At 43.5% G+C, this 27,148-nt stretch overlaps 1 protein-coding gene across 4 annotated transcripts in view; it reads left to right on the forward strand.

Annotated features, from left to right (window-relative positions):
* Positions 1-27,148, forward strand: part of RPRD1A (regulation of nuclear pre-mRNA domain containing 1A) — a 344,197-nt gene that overhangs the window by 59,972 nt on the left and 257,077 nt on the right. For all 4 annotated transcript variants that reach the window (XM_053714407.1, XM_053714408.1, XM_053714409.1 and 1 more), the window contains exons 3-4: positions 6,843-6,949; positions 7,139-7,275. In XM_053714407.1, the coding sequence (XP_053570382.1) occupies positions 6,843-6,949; positions 7,139-7,275 (244 nt within the window). The remainder of the gene's footprint in view (positions 1-6,842; positions 6,950-7,138; positions 7,276-27,148) is intronic.

Below are 27,148 nucleotides of genomic sequence, written 5' to 3' on the forward strand. Positions count from 1 at the left end.
GACTCTTCTCTATTTTCAACTCTCTCCTCTACCCACCTGCACCACCCCCCTCATCTGCATTCAGTGCTCAAGACCTCGCTGACTATTTTCTCAATAAAACACTTGCAATCCGAGGAAACATCCCAACACAAACCTGCAATCTCCCAACTCCGCTTCCATTCACCCCCTCTGCCACTCTCTGCACCCTCCTCCCAACCACTGAGAGTGAAGTGGCTTCCCTTTTGTCTTCCTCACACCTCACTACCTGCCCACTTGACCCTATTCCTTCACATCTAATCCCTCCTCTGTCTACCACCCTCACTCCGGCTCTTACTCACATATTTAACCTATCACTTTCTACTGGCTCATTCCCTGCCTCCTTCAAACATGCGAAGGTCACCCCCATCCTCAAAAAACCCTCCCTCGACCCTAACTTCCCTGCAAACTACCGCCCCATATCACTGCTCCCCACTAGCTTCAAAACTCCTTGAAAAACTAGTTTTCAATCGCCTAACCCACTGTCTGTCCTCCAAATCATTGCTTGACCCCCTGCAATCTGGCTTCCGTCCCAACACTCAACTGAGACTGCCCTCATCAAGGTTACTAAAAATCTCCTTTCTGCTAAAAACAAAGGCTACTACTCTATACTCATCTTACTTGACCTATCTGCTGCCTTTGACACTGTTGACCATCCCCTTCTCCTACGGTCTCTCAGTTCTCTTGGTCTCTGTGACACTGCCCTCTCCTGGATTCACTCTTATCTCTCTAACAGATCCTTCTCAGTGTCTTTTGCTGGTGACTCCTCCTCTCTATTGTCCCTGTCTGTTGGAGTACCTCAAGGCTCTGTCCTGGGTCCTCTACTCTTCTCTATTTACACTTCTTCACTGGGTAAACTTATCAACAGCTATGGCTTCAGCTATCACCTCTATGCTGATGATACCCAGATCTACCTTTCCACCCCTGCACTCTCACCTTCTGTCAACTCTCACATCAGCGACTGCCTATCTGGCATTTCCTCCTGGATGGCCTCTCACCACCTAAAAATAAATATGTCCAAGACCGAACTACTTCTAATTCCCCCCTCTAGCTCCACTCCAGTCTCTAATTTTTCTATCACTGTTGGCGGCACCACTATCTCCCCATCACCCCAAGTCCGCTGCCTCGGAGTCACGCTTGACTCAAATCTGTCCTTCATTCCCCACATCCAAATGCTCTTTCTCCAACATAGGTGTGTCCGGTCCACGGCGTCATCCTTACTTGTGGGATATTCTCTTCCCCAACAGGAAATGGCAAAGAGCCCAGCAAAGCTGGTCACATGATCCCTCCTAGGCTCCGCCTACCCCAGTCATTCTCTTTGCCGTTGTACAGGCAACATCTCCACGGAGATGGCTTAGAGTTTTTTAGTGTTTAACTGTAGTTTTTCATTATTCAATCAAGAGTTTGTTATTTTCAAATAGTGCTGGTACGTACTATTTACTCAGAAACAGAAAAGAGATGAAGAATTCTGTTTGTATGAGGAAAATGATTTTAGCAACCGTAACTAAAATCCATGGCTGTTCCACACAGGACTGTTGAGAGCAATTAACTTCAGTTGGGGGAACAGTTTGCAGTCTCTTGCTGCTTGAGGTATGACACATTCTAACAAGACGATGTAATGCTGGAAGCTGTCATTTTCCCTATGGGATCCGGTAAGCCATGTTTATTACGATTGTAAATAAGGGCTTCACAAGGGCTTATTTAAACTGTAGACTTTTTCTGGGCTAAATCGATTGATTATTAACACATATTTAGCCCTGAGGAATCATTTTATCTGGGTATTTTGATATAATAATATCGGCAGGCACTGTTTTAGATTACCTTCTACAACCCATTTCATGCATTGTCCCTGTCACTACTGCCGCATATTTCTGGTTTGATGAACTGCTTAAGGTGCTCGATAGTGACTCTCCTCCTTATGAGGAGATTATGGACAGAATCAATGCTCTCAAATTGGCTAATTCTTCCACTCTAGACGCCTCTTTGCAATTGGCTAAGTTAGCGGCTAAGAACTCTGGGTTTGCTATTGTGGCGCGCAGAGCGCTTTGGTTGAAATCTTGGTCGGCTGATGCGTCTTCCAAGAACAAGCTACTAAACATTCCTTTCAAGGGGAAAACGTTGTTTGGTCCTGACTTGAAAGAGATTATCTCTGATATCACTGGGGGTAAGGGCCACGCCCTTCCTCAGGATCGGCCTTTCAAGGCAAAAAATAGACCTAATTTTCGTCCCTTTCGTAAAAACGGACCAGCCCAAGGTGCTACGTCCTCTAAGCAAGAGGGTAATACTTCTCAGGCCAAGCCAGCTTGGAGACCAATGCAAGGCTGGAACAAGGGAAAGCAGGCCAAGAAACCTGCCACTGCTACCAAGACAGCATGAAATATTGGCCCCCGATCCGGGACCGGATCTGGTGGGGGGCAGACTCTCTCTCTTCGCTCAGGCTTGGGCAAGAGATGTTCTGGATCCTTGGGCGCTAGAAATAGTCTCCCAGGGTTATCTTCTGGAATTCAAGGGACTTCCCCCAAGGGGGAGGTTCCACAGGTCTCAGTTGTCTTCAGACCACATAAAAAGACAGGCGTTCTTACATTGTGTAGAAGACCTGTTAAAAATGGGAGTGATTCATCCTGTTCCATTAAGAGAACAAGGGATGGGGTTCTACTCCAATCTGTTCATAGTTCCCAAAAAAGAGGGAACGTTCAGACCAATCCTAGATCTCAAGATCTTAAACAAATTTCTCAAGGTCCCATCGTTCAAGATGGAAACCATTCGAACTATCCTTCCTTCCATCCAGGAAGGTCAATTCATGACCACGGTGGATTTAAAGGATGCGTATCTACATATTCCTATCCACAAGGAACATCATCGGTTCCTAAGGTTTGCATTCCTGGACAAACATTACCAGTTCGTGGCGCTTCCTTTCGGATTAGCCACTGCTCCAAGGATTTTCACAAAGGTACTAGGGTCCCTTCTAGCGGTGCTAAGACCAAGGGGCATTGCAGTAGTACCTTACCTGGACGACATTCTGATTCAAGCGTCGTCCCTTCCTCAAGCAAAGGCTCACACGGACATTGTCCTGGCCTTTCTCAGATCTCACGGCTGGAAAGTGAACGTGGAAAAGAGTTCTCTATCCCCGTCAACAAGGGTTCCCTTCTTGGGAACAATTATAGACTCCTTAGAAATGAGGATCTTTCTAACAGAGGCCAGAAAAACAAAGCTTCTGGACTCTTGTCGGATACTTCATTCCGTTCCTCTTCCTTCCATAGCTCAGTGCATGGAAGTGATCGGTTTGATGGTGGCGGCGATGGACATAGTTCCTTTTGCGCGCATTCATCTAAGACCATTACAACTGTGCATGCTCAGTCAGTGGAATGGGGACTATACAGACTTGTCTCCGAAGATACAAGTAAATCAGAGGACCAGAGACTCACTCCGTTGGTGGCTGTCCCTGGACAATCTGTCTCAAGGGATGATGTTCCACAGACCAGAGTGGGTCATTGTCACGACCGACGCCAGTCTGATAGGCTGGGGCGCGGTCTGGGGATCCCTGAAAGCTCAGGGTCTTTGGTCTCGGGAAGAATCTCTTCTACCGATAAATATTCTGGAACTGAGAGCGATATTCAATGCTCTCCAGGCCTGGCCCCAGCTTGCGAGGACCAGGTTCATACGGTTTCAATCAGACAACATGACGACTGTTGCGTACATCAACCATCAGGGGGGAACAAGAAGTTCCCTAGCGATGGAAGAAGTAACCAAAATTATTCTTTGGGCGGAGTCTCACTCCTGCCACCTGTCTGCTATCCACATCCCAGGAGTGGAAAATTGGGAAGCGGATTTTCTGAGTCGGCAGACATTGCATCCGGGGGAGTGGGAACTCCATCCGGAAATCTTTGCCCAAGTCACTCACCTGTGGGGCATTCCAGACATGGATCTGATGGCCTCTCGTCAGAACTTCAAAGTTCCTTGCTACGGGGCCAGATCCAGGGATCCCAAGGCGGCTCTAGTGGATGCACTAGTAGCACCTTGGACCTTCAAACTAGCTTATGTGTTCCCGCCATTTCCTCTCATCCCCAGGCTGATAGCCAGGATCAAGCAGGAGAGGGCGTCGGTGATCTTGATAGCTCCTGCGTGGCCACGCAGGACTTGGTATGCAGATCTGGTGAATATGTCATCGGCTCCACCTTGGAAGCTACCTTTGAGACGAGACCTTCTTGTTCAGGGTCCGTTCGAACATCCGAATCTGGTTTCACTCCAGCTGACTGCTTGGAGATTGAACGCTTGATTTTATCGAAGCGAGGATTCTCAGATTCTGTTATCGATACTCTTGTTCAGGCCAGAAAGCCTGTGACTAGAAAGATTTACCACAAAATTTGGAAAAAATATATCTGTTGGTGTGAATCTAAAGGATTCCCTTGGGACAAGGTTAAGATTCCTAGGATTCTATCCTTCCTTCAAGAAGGATTGGACAAAGGATTATCTGCTAGTTCCCTGAAGGGACAGATTTCTGCCTTGTCGGTATTACTTCACAAAAAGCTGGCAGCTGTGCCAGATGTTCAAGCCTTTGTTCAGGCTCTGGTTAGAATCAAGCCTGTTTACAAACCTTTGACTCCTCCTTGGAGTCTCAATTTAGTTCTTTCAGTTCTTCAGGGGGTTCCGTTTGAACCCTTACATTCCGTTGATATTAAGTTATTATCTTGGAAAGTTTTGTTTTTAGTTGCGATTTCTTCTGCTAGAAGAGTCTCAGAATTATCTGCTCTGCAGTGTTCTCCTCCTTATCTGGTGTTCCATGCAGATAAGGTGGTTTTACGTACTAAACCTGGTTTTCTTCCAAAAGTTGTTTCTAACAAAAACATTAACCAGGAGATTATCGTACCTTCTCTGTGTCCAAAACCAGTTTCAAAGAAGGAACGTTTGTTGCACAATTTGGATGTTGTTCGCGCTCTAAAATTCTATTTAGATGCTACAAAGGATTTTAGACAAACATCTTCCTTGTTTGTTGTTTATTCAGGTAAAAGGAGAGGTCAAAAAGCAACTTCTACCTCTCTCTCTTTTTGGATTAAAAGCATCATCAGATTGGCTTACGAGACTGCCGGACGGCAGCCTCCCGAAAGAATCACAGCTCATTCCACTAGGGCTGTGGCTTCCACATGGGCCTTCAAGAACGAGGCTTCTGTTGATCAGATATGTAGGGCAGCGACTTGGTCTTCACTGCACACTTTTACCAAATTTTACAAGTTTGATACTTTTGCTTCTTCTGAGGCTATTTTTGGGAGAAAGGTTTTGCAAGCCGTGGTGCCTTCCATTTAGGTGACCTGATTTGCTCCCTCCCTTCATCCGTGTCCTAAAGCTTTGGTATTGGTTCCCACAAGTAAGGATGACGCCGTGGACCGGACACACCTATGTTGGAGAAAACAGAATTTATGTTTACCTGATAAATTTCTTTCTCCAACGGTGTGTCCGGTCCACGGCCCGCCCTGGTTTTTTTAATCAGGTCTGATATTTTATTTTCTTTAACTACAGTCACCACGGTACCATATGGTTTCTCCTATGCAAATATTCCTCCTTAACGTCGGTCGAATGACTGGGGTAGGCGGAGCCTAGGAGGGATCATGTGACCAGCTTTGCTGGGCTCTTTGCCATTTCCTGTTGGGGAAGAGAATATCCCACAAGTAAGGATGACGCCGTGGACCGGACACACCGTTGGAGAAAGAAATTTATCAGGTAAACATAAATTCTGTTTTTCATCCTGCCGTAACCACCGACGCAATATCTCCAAAATTCGCCCATTTCTGAGTGCTGAAACTACCAAACAGCTCATCCACTCCCTGGTAATTTCCCGACTTGACTACTGTAACAACTTACTAACTGGCCTCCCTCTCTCCCGCCTCTCTCCTTTCCAATCCTTCCTAAATGCATCTGCCAGGCTAATCCACCTCTCTTGACGCTCTGTTTCTGCTGCGCCTCTCTGTGAGTCCCTTCACTGGCTCCCCATTCACAACAGACTTAAATTCATAATTCTCACCCTGACCTACCAAGCCCTCACCAATGCTGCCCCACCCTACCTGTCCTCACTCATCAACAAATATACTCCTGCCCGTCCCCTAAGATCCAACGACCTGCTTCTTGCGTCCTCTACCATCACCTCCTCTCATTCTAGACTACAGGACTTCTCTTGTGCGGCACCAACCCTCTGGAACGTACTTCCTCGAGATGTCAGACTTGCCCCAACCTCTCCTCCTTTAAACGTTCCCTAAAGACCTTTCTGTTCAGGGAAGCTTATCACCCGACTTATTAACAAACTAACTTCAATTAACTAACAGTTGCAGTGCAGTCCCCACCTCCTGTTTCCAATCCTCCTACCCATCTAGATTGTAAGTTCCCACGGGAACAGGGCCCTCAATTCCCCCTGTATTTGTCTGTAAAATTTTGTGTCTTATCGTATTGTTTCTCCACTGTACTGTTATCCTTGTACCCATGGGCAGCGCTGCGGAATCTGTCGGCGCTTTATAAATAAAGAATAATAATAAATAATAATAATAGTGCTTGCTTATTGGTGGCTACATTTAGCAAATGAATAAGCAAGCATGTACTGAACCAAAAATGGGACGGCTCTTAAGCTTTACATTCCGGCTTTTTAAATAAAGAAAGCAAGAGAACAAAGAAAAATTTATAATAGGAGTAAAATAGAAAATTGCTTAAAATTGCATGCTCTATCTGAATCATGAAAGAAAAATTTGGGTTAAGTGTCCCTTTAATGTGTACCTTTTTAAACTCTGGCGATGTCTGTAGCCTTTACATTATATTATTATTATTTTTATTTTTTTTATATACAGTGAGACTGATGAAAACTGTAAAAAACACTTAAGCAGAGTTCTTTCTATTTGGGAAGAAAGAGCAGTTTATGAGAATGATGTATTGCAACAGCTGAAGACGGCGTTATGTAAGTAATGTTCTTCCTATACCATACCTATGTCGCTATGCTTGCCGTCTGTGTTAAAGTGTGGATGATATATTTGTACAGATTAACTTTGATATTTGTGTGCACTTATGTCTATTCAAAATTCTAGTGAATTCGATTCAATATTTTCCTTTGATTTTCATCTAAGCTTACTTTTTTTTTTTATTTTAGATGGAGAGAAAAAGCCAAAGAAACGACCATATGAGGAAGTAAAGAGAGTAAATTTTGAAGATGATGACGATGATGATGATGAAGATGAAGACGACGATGATTCTTCCCCAAAAAACTCCCCTGAGCAACCTCCACAGGTATTGAATGAAAATATATTACTTTAATAGCTTATAACATCATTTTGGCCTGGTTAATCTGCATACTGTTTTATGGATTATTTACTTTTTATTGATCTTGTATTCCCTAGCATATTAAGATCCTGATAATGAATATATATTATGTAATAGTGTAGTTTATCTAAGGTTGCAAATGCATAAACCCATACCTTTTTTTTAATGGAACATGAACGTAAAACAAAAATTTTTCTCTATATCAATAGAAAAGTTTTCTTTCATAAATGTGGTGAGAGTCCACGATATATTACTCTTGTGAATTTTTCTCCTGACCATTAGGAGGAGGCAAAGATATCAAAACTCCAAGAACCCCTAAAACCCCTCTCACCTTACTGGAAACTTGTCTTGTCTTGGCCTTTGCAGGAGGAAGGTGCCCCAGGTGTTTGTGAGAAGGGTGCGCAGATCGATTTGCGGCCCAGTTTTCCCTTCAGAAATCTACTGTATGAGAAGTGGCACAAAAACACCCTATGGGAGTTAGTTACAGGCCTGAGACACATGTCCCTTGGCTCCTCCTATCGGTTCTACTTTAAATTTAGATTCTCTGTTGTAACGTGTACAGCACTGGATAGGTTACCTATTAAAGCAGTTCCTGCTGCTTATGTTAAGTCCAGTAGTATGAGTGCCTTTTAGGTAAGTGCAGGATTTATAAAATATATATAAAGTCTGTAGGCAGCTGTTTTAGCCTATAGGCTGTTTGTAGGTACTCAATTTTATGTATATCATAGCCTGGGGACCATTATATAAGGCATACTGAAGCGCACAAACATATACTTAACACACCTTAAGGCCTATATTTTAATCATTATCTTTAATTTTATTTTCTCATTGCCTACTTGTTATTTTTCATAATAGAGCATTCAGATTCTGTCTCCTCTTCTGTTATTACTAGTATTCTAGAAGCTGGATCCTCTCAACACTTTCCTACTAATTTAAAGCATATTTCTCTTGTAAAGGTGTATCCAGTCCACAGGTTCATCCATTACTTGTGGGATATTCTCCTTCCCAACAGGAAGTTGCAAGAGGACACCCACAGCAGAGCTGTCTATATAGCTCCCCCCCTAACTGCCACCCCCAGTCATTCTCTTGCAACTCTCGACAAGAAAGGAAGTATCAAGAGATATGTGGTGACTTAGTGTAGTTTTTACTTTCAATCAAGAGTTTGTTATTTTTAAACGGTACCGGCGTACTGTTTTATTCTCAGGCAGAAATTGGAAGAAGAATCTGCCTGGAGGTTGATGATCTTAGCAGTTTGTAACTAAGGTCCATTGGTGTTCTCACACATAACTGAAGAGTATGGAAAGAAAACTTCAGTTGGGGGGACGGTTTGCAGATCACCTGCTTTGAGGTATGTTCAGTATATTTTTTTCTAGAGAGATGATAAGGTCTAGAAAATGCTGACAGTGCCTGGAATATTTGAGGTAAGCCTGATACAGTGATTTAACAACGACTGGGATCATGCTTACAAGATAAGGGTAATATTCATGTTAATTCTCATATTACTTAGTGTAAAAATGTTTGCATAACTTACAGAAAAAACGTTTTTTCTCTGAGGGTGATAAATCTTTATTTGGGGCCCAGTTTTCCACATGGCTTGTTAGATTACTCCTAGGAGTGCTTTTTTAAGGCCCACTGACATTGAGTGCATGGTTGGAGGGGCTTATTTTCGCACACTTTATGCGCAGTTGATATTCAGACTGAGACACCCAGCTTCCCTAAAGGAGTCCTCTGGCATCTAGGACCACTATAGAGGGTTTTTTTCCTGCAAAAATCGTGTTTAAGGGCAGATAGGAGCCACAGCAGAGCTGTGGCAGTGTGTTTGACTGTTTTTTAACGGTTTTACCGTTTTTCTAATCCGGTTTAGGGCCTAAGAGGTTAATCATCCATTTGCAAGTGGGTGCAATGCTGCTTTAGTCTCTTATACACACTGTAAAAATTTCGTAGAGTTTACTACTTTTTAACACTGTTTTGCAGTTTATGTGGTAGTTTTTTTTTTTCTCTTAAAGGCACAGTACCGTTTTTGTTTAATTGCTTTTTCACATTTATTAAAGTGTTTTCCAAGCTTGCTGGTCTCATTACTAGTCTGTTAAACATATCTGACATAGAGGAAACTCCTTGTTCATTAAGTTTAGAAACCATTGTGGAACCCCCTCTTAGAATGTGTACCAAATGCACTGACCTTTCTATAAGTTATAAAGACCCTATTATGGCTTTTAAAGATTTATCACCAGAGGTTTCTCAGACTGACAAAAGGAAGGTTAAACCACCTAGCTCTCCCAATATGTCAGAACCTATATCTCCCGCGCAAGTGACGCCAAGTACATCTGGCGCGTCCAATGCGTTTACCTTACAAGACATGGCGGCAGTTATAAATCATACCCTCACAGAGGTATTGTCCAAACTGCCAGGGTTACAAGGAAAGCGAGACAGGTCTGGGGCTAGAACAAATACAGAGCTTTCTAACGCTTTAGTAGATATGTCTGATATACCCTCACAATGTGCAGAAGTTGAATCAGGAGAGCTTCTATCTGTGGGTGACTTCTCTGATTCAGGGAAGGCGTTACTTCAGTCTGACTCTGAAATGACAGCATTTAAATTTAAGCTTGAACACCTCCGCGTGTTGCTCAGGGAGGTTTTAGCGACTCTGGATGACACTGACACCATTGTAGTCCCAGAGAAATTGTGTAAAATGGACAAATGCTTTGCAGTGCCTGTTTACACTGATGTTTTTCCAATCCCTAAGAGGTTTTCAGAAATTATTACTAAGGAATGGGATAGACCAGGTGTAGCGTTCTCTCCCCCTCCTGTTTTTAAAAAGATGTTTCCCATAGATACCGCTACACTGGACTTGTGGCAGACGGTCCCTAAGGTGGAGGGAGCAGTCTCTACCCTAGCTAAGTGTACAACTATCCCCGTCGAGGACAGTTGTGCTTTCCTAGATCCAATGGATAAAAAATTAGAGGTTTTCCTTAAGAAAATCTTTATACAACAAGGTTTTATTCTCCATCCTCTTGCATGCATTGCCCCAGTCACTGCTGCAGCGGCTTTCTGGTTCGAGTCTCTTGAGAAGGCTCTACAGGTGGAGACCCCGTTGGATGATATCCTAGACAGGCTTAAAGCTCTTAAGTTAGCCAATTCATTTATTTCTGACGCCGTTTTTCATTTAACAAAGCTAACGGCTAAGAATTCAGGTTTTGCCATTCAGGCGCGTAGGGCGCTATGGCTTAAATCCTGGTCAGCTGAGGTTACTTCAAAGTCTAAGCTTCTCAACATCCCCTTCAAAGGGCAGACCTTATTTGGGCCTGGACTGAAGGAAATCCTTTCTGATATTACTGGAGGAAAAGGCCACGCCCTTCCCCAGGATAGGTCCAACAAATTAAGGACCAAACAGACTAATTTTCGTTCCTTTCGAAACTTCAAGAGTGGCGCAGCTTCAACTTCCTCTACTGCAAAACAAGAGGGAAATTTTGCCCAGTCCAAGCCAGTCTGGAGACCTAACCAGGCTTGGAACAAGGGAAAGCAGGCCAAAAAACCTGCTGCTGCCTCTAAGACAGCATGAAGGAGTAGCCTCCGATCCGGGACCGGATCTAGTTGGGGGCAGACTTTCTCTCTTCGCCCAGGCTTGGGCAAGAGACGTCCAGGATCCCTGGGCTCTGGAGATTGTTTCCCAGGGATATCTTCTGGATTTCAAAGCCTCATCTCCAAAGGGGAGATTTCATCTCTCACAATTGTCTGCAAACCAGATAAAGAGAGAGGCATTCTTACGTTGCGTTCAAAACCTTATGGTTATGGGAGTGATACACCCAGTTCCAAGGGAGGAACAGGGGAAGGGATTCTATTCAAATCTGTTTATAGTTCCCAAAAAAGAGGGAACTTTCAAACCAATCTTGGATCTCAAGATCCTAAACAAATTTCTCGGGGTCCCATCCTTCAAGATGGAGACTATTCGAACCATCCTACCTATGATCCAGGAGGGTTAATATGACTACCTGAACTTAAAGGATGCTTATCTCCACATTCCGATACACAGAGATCATCATCGGTTTCTCAGGTTTGCCTTCCTAGACAGGCATTACCAGTTTGTGGCTCTTCCCTTCGGGTTAGCCACGGCACCAAGAATCTTTACGAAGGTTCTAGGGTCCCTACTGGCGGTTCTAAGGCCACGAGGCATAGCGGTGGCTTCTTACCTAGACGACATTCTGATACAGGCGTCGACTTTTCAAATCGCCAAGTCCCATACGGACATTGTTCTGGCATTCCTGAGGTCTCACGGGTGGAAGGTGAACGAAGAAAAGAGTTCTCTCTCCCCTCTCACAAGAGTTTCCTTCCTAGGAACTCTGATAGATTCAGTAGAAATGAAGATTTTTCTGACAGAGGTCAGGTTGTCAAAGCTTCTAACTTCCTGCCGTGCTCTTTATTCCACTTCTCAGCCGTCAGTGGCTCAGTGTATGGAAGTAGTCGGCTTAATGGTAGCGGCAATGGACATAGTTCAGTTTGCCCTCCTACATCTCAGACCACTGCAACTTTGCATGCTCAATCAGTGGAATGGGGATTACACAGATTTGTCCCCTCTGCTAAATCTAGATCAAGAGACCAGGGATTCTCTTCTCTGGTGGCTATCTCGGGTCCATCTGTCCAGGGGAATGAGTTTCCGCAGGCCAGAATGGACTATAGTGACGACAGATGCCAGCCTTCTGGGCTGGGGCGCAGTCTGGAACTCCCTGAAGGCTCAGGGTTCGTGGACTCGGGAGGAAGCCCTCCTTCCGATAAACATTTTGGAACTAAGAGCGATATTCAATGCTCTTCAGGCTTGGCCTTAGCTAGCTGCGGTCAGGTTTATCAGATTTCAGTCGGACAACATCACGACTGTAGCCTATATCAACCATCAGGGGGGAACAAGGAGCCCCCTGTCAATGTTGGAGGTTTCAAAGATAATTCTATGGGCAGAGGTTCACTCTTGCCATCTCTCAGCTATCCACATCCCAGGAGTAGAGAACTGGGAGGCGGATTTCCTAAGTCGGCAGACTTTTCATCCGGGGGAGTGGGAACTCCATCCGGAGGTATTTGCCCAGTTGATCCAACTTTGGGGCAAACCAGAACTGGATCTCATGGCGTCTCGTCATAACGCCAAGCTTCCTCGTTACGGGTCCAGGTCCAGGGATCCCAAGGCAGCGCTGATAGATGCTCTAGCAGCGCCCTGGTCCTTCAGCCTGGCTTATGTGTTTCCACCGTTTCCTCTGCTCCCTCATCTGATTGCCAAGATCAAGCAGGAGAGAGCTTCAGTGATTTTGATAGCTCCTGCGTGGCCACGCAGGACTTGGTATGCAGATCTGGTGGACATGTCATCCTTTCCACCATGGACTCTGCCGCTAAGGCAGGACCTTCTACTTCAAGGTCCTTTCAAACATCCAAATCTAATTTCTCTGCATCTGACTGCTTGGAGATTGAACGCTTGATTCTATCAAAGCGAGGTTTTTCCGAGTCGGTCATTGATACCTTATTCAGGTTCGAAAGCCTGTCACCAGGAAAATCTATCATAAGATATGATGTAAATATCTTCATTGGTGTGAATCCAAGGGTTACTCATGAGGTAAAGTCAGGATTCCTAGAATTTTATCCTTTCTCCAAGAAGGATTGGAGAAGGGATCGTCAGCTAGTTCCTTAAAGGGACACATTTCTGCTCTGTCTATTCTTTTACACAAATGTCTGGCGGAGGTTCCAGACGTTCAGGCATTTTGTCAGGCTTTAGTTAGAATCAAGCCTGTGTTTAAACCTCTTGCTCCGCCATGGAGTTTAAATTTAGTTCTTAAAGTTCTTCAAGGGGTTCCGTTTGAACCTTTGCATTCCATAGATATTAAACTTTTATCTTGGAAAGTTCTGTTTTTAGTAGCTATCTCCTCGGCTCGAAGAGTTTCGGAGTTATCTGCTTTACAGTGTGATTCCCCTTATCGGATTTTCCATGCAGATAAGGTAGTTTTGCGTACCAAACCTGGGTTTCTTCCTAAGGTAGTATCTAATAAGAATATCAATCAGGAGATTGTTGTTCCTTCATTATGTCCTAATCCTTCCTCAAAGAAGGAACGTCTTTTACACAGTCTTGATGTGGTTCGTGCTTTAAAGTTTTATTTATAAGCTACGAAGGATTTTCGTCAAACATCTGCTTTGTTTGTTGTCTACTCTGGACAGAGGAGAGGCCAAAAGGCTTCGGCAACTTCTCTTTCTTTTTGGCTGAGAAGCATAATCCGCTTAGCTTATGAGACTGCTGGCCAAGAATTACAGCTCATTGCACTAGAGCGGTGGCTTCCACATGGGCTTTTAAAAATGAGGCCTCTGTTGAACAGATTTGTAAGGCGGCGACTTGGTCTTCGCTTCATACTTTTTCTAAATTCTACAAATTCGATACTTTTGCTTCTTCTGAGGCTATTTTTGTGAGAAAGGTCTTACAGGCAGTGGTGCCTTCCGTTTAAGCTCCTGCCTTGTCCCTCCCTTCATCTGTGTCCTAAAACTTTGGTATTTGTATCCCACAAGTAATGGATGAACCCGTGGACTGGATACACCTTTACAAGAGAAAACAAAATTTATGCTTACCTGATAAATTTATTTCTCTTGTGGTGTATCCAGTCCACGGCCTGCCCTGTCATTTTAAGGCAGGTGTTTTTTATTTTTAAATACAGTCACCACTGCACCCTATAGTTTCTCTTTTTTTCTTGCTTGTCTTAGGTCGAATGACTGGGGGTGGCAGTTAGGGGAGGAGCTATCTAGACAGCTCTGCTTTGGGTGTCCTCTTGCAACTTCCTGTTGAGAAGGAGAATATCCCACAAGTAATGGATTAACCCGTGGACTGGATACACCACAAGAGAAATAAATTTATCAGGTAAGCATAAATTTATTTTTTTTGCAAGTTGGTTGATATCCCCCTGTGCTTAGCTGTGCAAATCATGTACAGATCATCTTTTCACATTCTGATCCGTTTAATGATTCTCTTGCTTCTAAGGGTATGCCCTACTCGGTTCTACACAAGGGAGTTCTTCAGATTTTGCTCCAGGAATTAAAGATTTTACGCTCTACTATAGCTGAGATGTATTAAGTTTAAGAATGTGGTTTCTGATAATCCCTCTACTAGTGTATCTCATTTGAGTAAATCAAAGTTTGTTAAGCTAAATGCTCCAGGCCCTGATTCTTCTGTTTTATCCTCTAAAAGTGAAGTGCTTTCAGATTTTCAGAGTCAGTTTTTGATCAGAAAACTGAATCTTCCTCTTCTTTGTTTAAGCTTGAACACCTTTGTTCACTTTTAAGAGAAGTGTAATGTGCTTTAGGGGTTCAGGATTCTATAGTTTGTGAGGATACGTCAGTGTAAACAGTTTAATTTAATTGTTAAGCCCCCTGTTAAGTCATCTGAAGTATTTCCAGTTGCTAATGCAATCGCTGAGATAATTTCTAAAGAGTGGCCTAAGCCTGGTGTCACTTTTAAGCTTTCGGAACCTATTCCTAAAGTAAATGGGGTTATTTCTACTTTGACTAAATGTACTACTATTCCTCTGGAATATAGTACCTTTTTTTAGAGTCCAAATGGACAGGAAATTAGTCTTTTCATGGAAAGGCCTTTTTTGCAAGCAGGTTTCCTTTTTCAGCCAGCAATTGCTGTTGCTTGTGTTGCAGCAGCCTCTATAATTTGGTGTAAGGGTTTATCTGAGCACCTTTCTGAGGATTCTAATTGTGAAGTTTTCTAATGAATTGAAACTTTTAGAAACATTAATGTTTTCATTTGTGATGCTGTTGTTAATGTTAAGATCAATACTAAGAATACGGCTCTGGAAGTTTTGACTAGAAGAGACCTATGGTTGAAATCATGGTCTGCTGAAATGGTTTCTAAATCGATACTTCTGTCTCTTCCTCTAAAAGAAAAAGTATTGTTTAGGTCTGGTTTCGATGACATTATTTCTATGGTGACTGGTGCAAAAGATGCAATTCTACCTCAGGATAAGAAGTCTAAAGAAAAATTCAGCGCTTCTAAGCTGGTTTTTAGATTGACGAAAGGAACAAAAACGAAGTCCTCCATCTCTTCACAGAAGCAGGGTTCTTCCAGTTTCTCATAGAAGCCAAACCCTAATTAGAACAGATCTAAACAGTCCAAAATGCTTGTCTTTGCTACCAAGTCCTGGGTGCTGAGTGTCTTGAGAAGTGTGTTTTCCTGGAAAAATAATATATCTCCACAGTGCTTTTTACACGAATTAGGGCAATGGAGGGTTTCATGGGGGAGTTTAGCCCTTTTGTATTTTGTGGTGTTATACATAGCATGTGTGAAGCCATGTAAAATTGAATAAGGAGGTGTTGTTAGCAATCCCTCTTTGGGGAGATTAACCCTAGATGTTTGTTGTATAAACTAGGACAGAAAACTCACCAATCCAAGATTGAGGTGGAGTGCTACAAGAATACATCTGTTGTTCAGTAGAGGCTTCAAGTGTCTTAAGAGTAAAAAGAACATTGTTGGCAGCAAGAGCAAGAACGTTAAGAAACACAAAAAACTAATTTTAGGATCCACAGCTATAGACGTAATATCAATTAGGCTAGCACAGTCAAGAGCATCTATAGCTATACTGGGCAACAAAAAAAGTTAACATTTCTCAAAGAAATTGGATTAGAAAACCATAAAGCATTTTATATGATATTACAGTAAGACAATTAGAAACTATTATGTAAGATCATCAGTATACGGACTTATGTGATCTAAGTTTACTATATCAAGTTCTATCAACTTGTCAAGGCCTGATGTTTCTTACTGGTGTTCTTCTGACTGCACCACTCTTGAGTCCCAGAACAGGTCTTTTTTAACTTCTAATATGCCTCTTTTATGCATAGTCTTACTTGAATAAGGAAAACTTTAAAGTCCTCTTTTGAGGGCAGGCGATTCAAATCTGCTTTGGTTAGCGGTTATCATCCGCCTCTTCACCATTATTTGAAAGGTGTTCCGGAGAAGCTGTTTTAATATATTCTCAGGTTTTGAAGGAGTTTAGCTTAGGTACGGTTTTGCATTCTTGCTTGGGCTTTTTTTTTTTTTGTTTGTTTTTTTTAAAGGGATAGGAAAGTCAAAATTAAACTTTCATGATTCAGATAGAGCATGTCATTTTAACACACTTTTAAATTCACTTCTATTTTCAAATGTGCTTTGTTCTCTTAGTATCCCTTGTTAAAAAATTAATATGCGGATATCATACACTAGTGCGAGCTGCTGCCAATTGGTGCCTGTACACATTTGTCTCTTGTGATTGACTAAATAGATATTTTCAACTTCCTGTCAATAGTAAAATGCTGTCCCTTCAGCAATGGATAACAAGAGAATGAAGAACAATTGATAATAGAATTAAATTGGAAAGTTGTTTAAATTGTATGTTCTATCTGAATCATAAAAGGACATTTTGGGCTTTACTATCCCTTTAAGGCGTTTTGATTCCATTTTTGAGGTACCCTCAAGACAATAAAAATACTTTATGGAATTAAATGATGAGGCAATAATGAAAGTGCAAGTAGCTTTTCCATCCAAAGTTCTCATTCCGGAAACACTCTTTCTTTTACAAGATATGACGAGTCCACGGATTTCATCCTTACTTATGGGATATTGCCTCCTGGTCAGCAGGAGGAGGCAAAGAGCACCATAGCAGAGCTGTATATATATAGCTCCTCCCTTCCCTCCCCCCAGTCATTCTCTTTGCCTGTGTTAGTGATAGGAAGAGGCAGAGTGAGGTGTTATAGATTCTTCAATCAAGTGTTTATTATTTATTAAGTAGTGCCACAGTGTGCTACTTTGTTCTGAGGTGTAGCCTAGACCAGATCAGTCTCTTCAGTACAAAAAGAGAAGCATCTGGTGGCTTTAAAGTAATGGGAACTGGTGATCACATTTTTCTCACTGCGTCTTCCATGTACTGTTGCTGCCCTATTCGGGGAACAATCTGAGGGATCTTACTCCGTATTTTCCTTTGTTGTCCTCAGATCCATGTGAGCAGTAGGATTTCACACACCTGGGAGTTGCCTTTTCTGTCGGCAGATGGGGAGGTAAGTGCCATTTTTTATTTCTGGGCCGATAAAAGCCCTTAGAGAAGATCTACAATGTGGCCACTCATATTGTGATTAAAAGCCCTTAGTGAAAGAGATGGGCTTTTCACTCGGGTATGTTCTACTTTGGACAGCACATTTATTGGTTTTTAAGAAGACCTAACCTCCCGGCGGCTTCATTCACTAAGACAGTAAGAACATGCCGCCTGGGAGAGGACTCTGCTGGTATTTCCCTAGACGGGGTAATTGTCTCAGGGCCAATTTTATTCCCTATGTTTCAGAATAAGGGCACCCACACTTGGTATAGCACAGTATGTTGTTTGTGACATAAAATGTTTTGGGCTGTTATTACTTCTCCCGGCGGTTCCAGAAAACAATGCCGACCGGGAAATGTCTAATGTTTTTTCCTATGCCTGTTTTTGGGGACTGTTGCGCCTTATTTCACTTTATTATGCGCTTTATACATCTCCCAGCGTTTACAGAAAACAATGCCGACCGGGAGGTGTCTAATAGGTAATGTTATTTCCTATGCCTGTTTTGGGGACTGTTAGCGCCTTATTTCATTTTATTATGCGCTTTATACATCTCCCGGCGGTTACAGAAAACAAAATGCCGACTGGGAGTTGATTACATGCTACGCCCACGAAGGGCGGTACTTGGAGGCGTTTCTTACAATTGCGCGCCTTTTTGTGGTCCCGGCGGGTCAATGGATCTAGTTACACCACACACTAAAGATCCTTATAAGACTTTCTTGCCGCCTGGGAGTTATCTGTTGTGATACTTCTGTTTTGGGCTCACGCTGTTGATCCTCTCCCGGCGGTTCAATAAAGATCTACGTACCGACTTCATAGTGCATTTTGTGTACGCCCACGAAGGGCGGTCCTGCAGCGAACATTTACTTGGAGTCTTTTACATTAAGCCCACCCTTTTACTCATCTCCCGCGCGGTTCCATAGTCACTACATACCGACCGGGAGCTGCTTTATTTCATTATGGAGTATGCCATTTTCCCTCTCGTTATGGATCATTTTGATAAGGATCCAAGGAGATGTTTTCCCATATTTGTGACGCAAATGTAGTCTGTTTAACACGCACTAAAGGTCCATATACAGTCTTTGTGTTGCGATGGGGCCCCGGTTGAAGGCTCATACTACTTAAAGGGGCATTCTACTGAGGGGTATTGATAAACTAGCAATGTTGTTTCTGCTGTTTTGGCCCTTTTTCTTGCAAATTCTTAAAAAGGAAAAATATTGCACTTTTAAAATTTAAAGAGACCTCGACACATTTATTTGTGTTGACTTTTCTCTTCTATTTTCCTTCTAATGTGAAGTCTGGTGTCACTGGTCAATACTTTCTGTATTTTTCTACCTATAGTGTCCGCTATTATTGCTAGCCCACAGGCGGTGCTCTGCGGTTCCTTGCTTAGGCATTGCTTTCAGGTCCTTATCAATGTCTAGTTACAACAAGGTTGATATTGGTCTGGTTCTACCTGACAGAAATAAGATGCTCTCTTACAATTTAAAGAGACAGTACGATTATGGGGAAAAAGAAAAAAAAATCCATCTGTTTTTTATTATGACATCCTTTGTGACTTAGGATGGTATAAATAACTCACATACTTGAAAGTAGCCGGACAGGTAGCTTAACAGACACTAAGACACTAGAACTTAATTCTGTAGCAACCCAGGGTTGCGGGTTCGGTGGTCACTGCTGTTAGCAGCGCTTTCAGACCCTTACGGGCGATTAAATTACCGTCACGGCTATCTAATTGAGTCTCTTCAGTCAGTCGCTCCCTTGGAGGGGATACATGACAAGATAGTGACTATGAAACTTGCTAATGCTGTTATTACAGACGCTTGTTGCAGGGCTTAGGCTGGCACCTAAGAGTTCGGGTCTAGCCCACAGGACTTTAGGGCTAAAGCCTTGGTCCACGGATGTGCCTTCTAAGACTATTTTTACAGAGGTAAGACCTTGTTCGGACCTGCTCCGAAGGAGATCATCTCTGATATCTCGGGAGGTAAAGGCATCTTTTCCCGTAGGATAAGAAGATTGAACTTAAAGGAAGGGAATTATTCACAAGCCAAGTCCACCTGGAGACCCAACCAGGCTTGGAACAAGGGTAAACAACCCAAGAAGCCCGCTGCTGCTCCCAAGACAGCATGAAGGGGCGGCCCCCGATCCGGGACCGGATCTAGCTAGGGCACAGACTTTCTCTCTTTATCCAGGCTTGGATAAGAGACTTTAAGGATCCCTGGACACTAGAAATCGTGTCTCAAGTGTATCAGTTGGAGTTCACAAATTCTTTCCCATGGGAAGGTTTCTTCTTTCACGATTGTCTGTAGACCAGATAAAAAGAGAGGCGTTTTTACGTTGCGTAAAAGACCTCTCCACTATGGGAGTAATTTGTCCCGTTCCAAAACAGGGGCAGGGGTTTTACTCAAATCTTTTTGTGGTTCTCAAAAAAGAGGGAACATTCCAACCCATTGTAGATCTCAAGAGTCTGAACAAATTTCTCAGAGTTCCATCCTTCAAGATGGAGACTATCTGGACAATTCTTCCATTGATCCAGGAGGGTCAATATATGACTACCGTGGACTTAAATTATGCATATCTTCATATTCCTATCCACAGAGATCATCGCAAGTTCCTGAGGTTTGCCTTTCTGGACAAACATTTTCAGTTTGTGGCCCTTCCTTTTGGGCTGGCCACGGCACCCAGGATCTTTACAAAGGTTCTAGGGTCTCTGCTGGCGGTTCTCAGGCCGCGGGGCATTACAGTGACGCCTTATCTGGACGATATTCTGATCCGGGCGTCGTCTTATCGGCTGACAAAGTCTCATACCGACATGGGTCTATCCTTTCTAAGGACTCGTGGGTGGAAGGTGAATCTAGAAAAGAGTTCACTAATTCCACAGACTAGGGTTCCTTTCCTGGGAACTCTTAATAGACTCTATATCCATGTAAATCTTCTTGACGAAAGTCAGAAAGTTAAAGATTCTGAATACATGCCGATCCCTTCAGTCCAATCCTCGGCCATCAGTGGCTCAGTGCATGGAGGTAATTGGATTGATGGTGGAGGAAATGGACATCATTCCGTTTGTTTTCATCTCAGACCTCTACAACTGAGCATGTTCAGACAGTGGAATGGAGATTATGCAAATTTGTCTCCTCAGATAGATAGGGATCAGGAAACAAGAGACTCTCTTCTTTGGTGGTTGTTGCAGGATGATCTGTCACAAGGGACGTGCTTCTGCAGACCCTCATGGGTGATAGTGACAACAGACGCCAGTCTACTAGGATGGGGCGCAGTCTGGAATTCCCTGAAGGCTCAGAGTGTGTGGACTCGGTCGGAGTCTCTACTTCCAATAAATATTCTGGAGTTGAGGGCAATATTCAATGCGCTTCAGGCTTGGCCTCAGTTGGCTTCGCCCAAATTCATCCGATTTCAGTCGGACAACATCACAACTGTGGCTTATATCAATCATCGGGGAGGAACAAGGAGTTCCTTAGCGATGACAGAAGTATCCAAAATAATTTGGTGGGCGGAGGCTCACTCTTGTTATCTGTCAGCAATCTACATCCCAGGAGTGGACAACTGGGAAGCGGATTTTTTGAGCAGACAGACGTTTCATCCGGGGGAATGGGAACTCCATCCGGAGGTCTTTGCCACCCTGATTCTCAGATGGGGCAGACCGGAGCTGGATCTTATGGCATCTCATCAGAATGCCAAGCTCCCGAGATACGGATCCAGGTCCAGGGATCCTCAGGTCGAACTGATAGATTCCTTGGCAGTGCCTTGGTCGTTCAACCTAGCTTATGTGTTTCCACTGTTTGCTCTCCTTCCCCGGGTGTTTGCTCGGATCAAACAGGAGAGGGCTTCAGTGATTCTCATCGCTCCTGCGTGGCCTTGCAGGACTTGGTATGCCGATCTAGTGGACATGTCCTCTCTGCCACCGTGGAAGCTTCCATTGAGGCAGGATCTTCTCATTCAGGGACCCTTCCATCATCCGAATCTACTTTCTCTACAGCTGACTGCTTGGAAATTGAACTCTTGGTTTTATCTAAGGGAGGGTTCTCTGATTCGGTCATTGATACCTTGATTCAGGCACGTAAGCCTGTTACTAGAAAGATTTACCATAAGATATGGCGTAAATATCTTTATTGGTGCGAATCCAAGGGTTACTCATGGAGTAAGATTAGGATTCCTAGGATTTTGTCTTTTCTCCAAGAAGAAGGGGTTATCAGAAAGTTCCTTAAAGGGACCGATTTCTGCTTTATCTATTTCTCCAACATTGGTGTGTCCGGTCCACGGCGTCATCCATTACTTGTGGGATATTCTCCTCCCCTACAGGGAAAGGCAAGGAGAGCACACAGCAGAGCTGTCCATATAGCTCCCCCTCTAGCTCCGCCCCCCAGTCATTCTCCTTGCCGCTCTGAACAAGTAGCATCTCCTCGGGGATGGTGAGGAGTTTGTGGTGTTAGTTGTAGTTTTTTATATCTTCTATCAAGAGTTTGTTATTTTAAAATAGTGCTGGCTTGTACTATTTACTCTACAACAGAAAAGTGATGAAGATTTCTGTTAAGAGGAATATGATTTTAGCACAAGTAACTAGAATCCATTGCTGTTACCACGCAGGACTGTTGAAACCAGAGAACTTCAGTTGGGGGTAACAGTTTGCAGACTCATCTGCTTCAGGTATGACTAGTCTCCTTCTAACAACACAGGCTAATGCTAGATGACAGTCATTTTTCCCCTCAGGGAAAATGGTAAGCCATTTTTCTTTCACCTCAGCAAAAAAGATAACAGGCTTCCCCTTTTTGATTTTTATGCTGGTAGACACTGTTAGGGGCAAAATCGATTGGTTTTTATTACAATATCATGGCATTTGAACTGTTTTATAAGCTCATATACACTTGGGAACGTTTTTTATTGATCTGGCATGTTTTAGACACCTAAATCTAGTCAGGAAGGCCCCTTCACTATAGTGTGCTGAGGGAGGAAGCCTCATTTTGGTGCTTCAGCTGTGCAGTTGATTTCAAGGCAGTGCATGCAGTTTTCATGTGAGAGGGTCCTGTGACTCAGAAAGTGACTCCAGAAGGCTTATTTCTGTGGATGATTGACCCCTAAGGAAGGTAAAATGCTGCAGCAATACTGTAGCAGGGATTGTAGTGTATAAAAACTGTTAAATCCAACAATTAGCTCTCGTTTGCTTGTTTTAAGAGCTAGAGTCTCCATATTTGCTGTGCAATACTTTCTAAGCATTAAGACACTGGGGTCCAAATTTCATAAAAATCGGATATTGCCTTCATAGTTTTTTGAACATTCAGAAATAAAGTGTGTAATTTTATTATTTAAAGAGACAGTAACGTTTTTGTTTAAAATCGTTTTTATTGCATTGTTTGCCTGCCTAAATCTGTTTAACATGTCTATGCCATCAGATAACCTATGTTCTGTGTGTGTAGAGACAAATGTGTTCCCCCTTTGAGTGTTTGTGATAATTGTGTCATAGCGTCCAAACAAAATAAGGACAGCTCTGTTACATTTCATAATGTTGCCCAAGATAATTTATCTAATGAAGGTAGTGAGGATAATTCTACATCCTCTCCTTCTGTGTCTACACCAGCTTTGCCCGCGCAGGCGACACCTAGCGCGCCAGTGCTTATTTCTATGCAACAATTAACAGCAGTAGTGGATAATTCTATAGCAAATCTTTTATCCAAACTGCCAGCATTTCAGAGAAAGCGTGATTGTTCAGTTTTAAATACAGATAAAAAAAGGATGAACAATCAGACGCTGACGATGCCTTATCTATTTTACCCTCACATCAATCGGAATTGGCTGTGAGGGAAGGGCTGTCTGAGGGTGAAATTTCAGACTCAGGAAAAATTTCTCAACAGGCAGAACCTGATATAGTAGCATTTAAATTTAAGCTAGAACATCTCCGCGCTTTGCTTAAGGAGGTATTAGCTACTCTGGATGACTGTGATTCTGTAGTAGTACCAGAGAAGTTGTGCAAATTGGAAAATTTTTAGAGGTCCCAGTGCACGAAGACGCTTTTCCAATACCCAAGAGGGTAGCGAGCATAGTGGATAAGGAGTGGGAGAAGCCAGGTGTACCCTTTGCCCCACCTCCTATATTTAAGAAAATGTTTCCCATAGTAGACCCTAGAAGGGACGCATGGCAGACGGTCCCGAAGGTTGAGGGAGCTGTTTCAACACTAGCGAAGCGCACAACTATTCCTATAGAGGACAGCTGCGCTTTCAAAGATCCTATGGATAAAAATTGGAAGGATTGCTTAAAAAGATTTTTGTTCAACAAGGGTTCATCCTTCAACCAGCTACGTGTGTTATTACTGTCACTTCAGCGGCGTCCTTTTGGTTCGAGGAACTAGAAAGGTCGCTCCAGAAAGAGACTTCCTATGAAGAAGTCATGGACAGAATTCACGCATTAAAGTTAGCTAATTCCTTTATATTGGATGCCGCTTTTCAAATAACGAAATTGGCGGCGAAAAACTCAGGTTTTGCTATAGTAGCGCGGAGGGCGCTTTGGCTAAAATCCTGGTCGGCAGATGTGTCGTCCAAGACTAAGTTACTTAATATTCCTTTCAAGGGTAAGACCCTTTTTGGGCCGGAATTGAAGGAAATTATTTCAGACATCACTGGGGGTAAGGGCCATGCCCTCCCACATGATAGGCCTTTTAAGGCTAAGAACAAGTCTAATTTTCATTCCTTTCACAATTTCAGGAACGGACCGGCTAATAACTCCACTGCCGCTAGACAAGAAGGTAACGCGGCCCAGCCCAAACCCGCTTGGAAGCCCATGCAAGGCTGGAACAAGGGTAAACAGACCAAGAAGCCTGCTGCTGCTACCAAGACAGCATGAAGGGGTAGCCCCCGATCCGGGACCGGATCTGGTAGGGGGCAGACTATCTCTCTTCGCTCAGGCTTGGGCAAGAGATGTTCCGGATCCCTGGGTACTAGAAATAGTCTCTAAGGGATACCTGCTAGAGTTCAAGGGACTTCCTCCAAAGGGAAGATTCCACCTGTCTCACTTATCTTCAGACCAGATAAAGAAACAGGCATTCTTACATTGTGTAAGAGACCTATCAAAGATGGGAGTGATAAACCCAGTCCCCTCCGGGGAACAAGGTCTAGGTTTTTACTCAAACCTGTTTGTGGTTCCCAAAAAAGAGGGAACTTTCAGGCCAATCCTGGATTTAAAGATATTAAAAAATTTCCTCAGAGTTCCATCCTTCACGTGGCTCTTCCATTCGGTTTAGCCACCGCTCCCAGAATTTTCTCAAAGGTGCTAGGGTCCCTTCTAGCGGTCCTAAGGCCGAGGGGCATCGCTGTAGCACCTTATCTAGATGACATCCTAATCCAAGCGTCGTCTCTTTCCAAAGCGAGGGCCCACACAGACATTGTGTTGGCTTTTCTCAGATCTCACGGGTGGAAGGTGAACATAGAAAAGAGTTCACTGTCACCGTCCACAAGGGTTCCGTTTCTGGGAACAATAATAGATTCTATGGAAATGAAGATCTTCCTGACAGAAGTCAGAAAGTTAAAGCTTCTAAACGCTTGTCGAGTTCTTCATTCTATTCCTCAACCCTCCATAGCTCGGTGCATGGAAGTAATAGGACTAATGGTCGCAGCAATGGACGTGGTTCCTTTTGCTCAAATTCATCTAAGACCATTACAGCTGTGCATGCTCAATCAGTGGAATGGGGACTATACAGACTTGTCTCCCCAAATTCAAGTAGACCAGGTAACCAGGGACTCACTTCTCTGGTGGTTGACCCAGGATCACCTGTCTCAGGGAATGAGTTTCCGCAGACCGGAGTGGGTCATTGTCACGACCGACGCCAGCCTCTTGGGGTGGGGCGCGGTCTGGGACTCCCTGAAAGCTCAGGGCCTATGGTCTCGGGAAGAGTCGCTTCTCCCGATAAACATTTTGGAACTAAGAGCAATATTCAATGCGCTCCTGGCTTGACCTCAGCTAGCGAAAGCCAGGTTCATAAGATTTCAGTCGGACAACATAACGACTGTTGCATACATCAATCATCAGGGGGGATAAAGAGTTCCCTAGCGATGAAGGAAGTAACCAAGATCATCCAATGGGCAGAGAATCACTCCTGCCATCTATCTGCTATTCACATCCCAGGAGTAGACAACTGGGAGGCGGACTATTTGAGTCGTCAGACTTTCCATCCGGGGGAGTGGGAACTCCACCCGGAGGTCTTTGCTCAGTTAACCCAATTATGGGGCATTCCAGACATGGATCTAATGGCGTCCTGTCAGAACTTCAAGATTCCTTGTTACGGGTCCAGATCCAGGGATCCCAAGGCGATTCTAGTGGATGCATTAGTGGCGCCTTGGTCGTTCAACCTAGCGTATGTGTTTCCACCGTTTCCTCTCCTTCCCAGGCTCATAGCCAGGATCAAACAGGAAAAGGCCTCGGTGATTCTGATAGCTCCTGCGTGGCCACGCAGGACTTGGTATGCAGACCTGGTGAATATGTCATCGGATCCACCATGGAAGCTACCTTTGAGACAGGATCTTCTAGAACAAGGTCCATTCGAACATCCAAATCTAGTTTCTCTGCAGCTGACTGCTTGGAAATTGAACGCTTGATTTTATCCAAACGTGGGTTTTCGAATTCTGTGATAGATACTCTGGTCCAAGCCAGAAAACCTGTGACTAGAAAGATTTACCATAAAATATGGCGTAAATATATCTGTTGGTGTGAATCCAAGGGATTCTCCTGGAATAAAATAAAAATTCCAAGGATTCTCTCCTTTCTCCAAGAAGGTTTGGATAAAGGGTTGTCCGCTAGTTCTCTAAAGGGACAGATTTCTGCTTTATCTGTCTTGTTACACAAACGACTGGCAGCTGTGCCAGATGTACAAGCTTTTGTTCAGGCTTTGGTTAGAATCAAGCCTGTTTACAGAACCATGACTCCTCCTTGGAGTCTAATTTTAGTTCTTTCAGTTCTTCAAGGGGTTCCGTTTGAACCTTTACATTCCATAAATATTAAGTTATTATCTTGGAAAGTACTGTTTTTGGGTGCTATTTCTTCTGCTAGAAGAGTTTCTGAATTATCTGCTTTGCAGTGTAATCCACCCTATCTGGTTTTCCATTCAGATAAGGTTGTTTTGCGTACTAAGCCTGGTTTTCTTCCAAAAGTTGTTTCCAACAAGAATATTAACCAGGAAATAGTTGTTCCTTCTCTGTGTCCGAAACCAGTTTCAAAGAAGGAACGTTTATTACACAATTTAGATGTTGTTCGTGCTTTAAAGTTCTATTTAGAAGCAACAAAAGATTTTAGACAAACCTCATCTTTGTTTGTCGTTTACTCTGGTAAGAGGAGAGATCAAAAAGCTACTGCTACCTCTCTCTCTTTCTGGCTAAAAAGCATTATCCGATTGGCCTATGAGACTGCCGGACGACAGCCTCCTGACCGAATCACAGCTCACTCTACTAGGGCTGTGGCTTCCACATGGGCCTACAAGAACGAGGCTTCTGTTGATCAGATATGTAAGGCAGCGACTTGGTATTCTCTGCACACTTTTGCCAAATTCTACAAATTTGATACTTATGCTTCTTCGGAGGCTATTTTTGGGAGAAAGGTTTTGCAAGCCGTGGTGCCTTCCATTTAGGTAACCTGATTTGCTCCCTCCCTTCATCCGTGTCCTAAAGCTTTGGTATTGGTTCCCACAAGTAATGGATGACGCCGTGGACCGGACACACCAATGTTGGAGAAAACAGAATTTATGCTTACCTGATAAATTACTT

The sequence above is a fragment of the Bombina bombina genome, chromosome 5 (genome assembly GCF_027579735.1).
Source record: "Bombina bombina isolate aBomBom1 chromosome 5, aBomBom1.pri, whole genome shotgun sequence".
NCBI classification, from domain to species: Eukaryota; Metazoa; Chordata; class Amphibia; order Anura; family Bombinatoridae; genus Bombina; species Bombina bombina.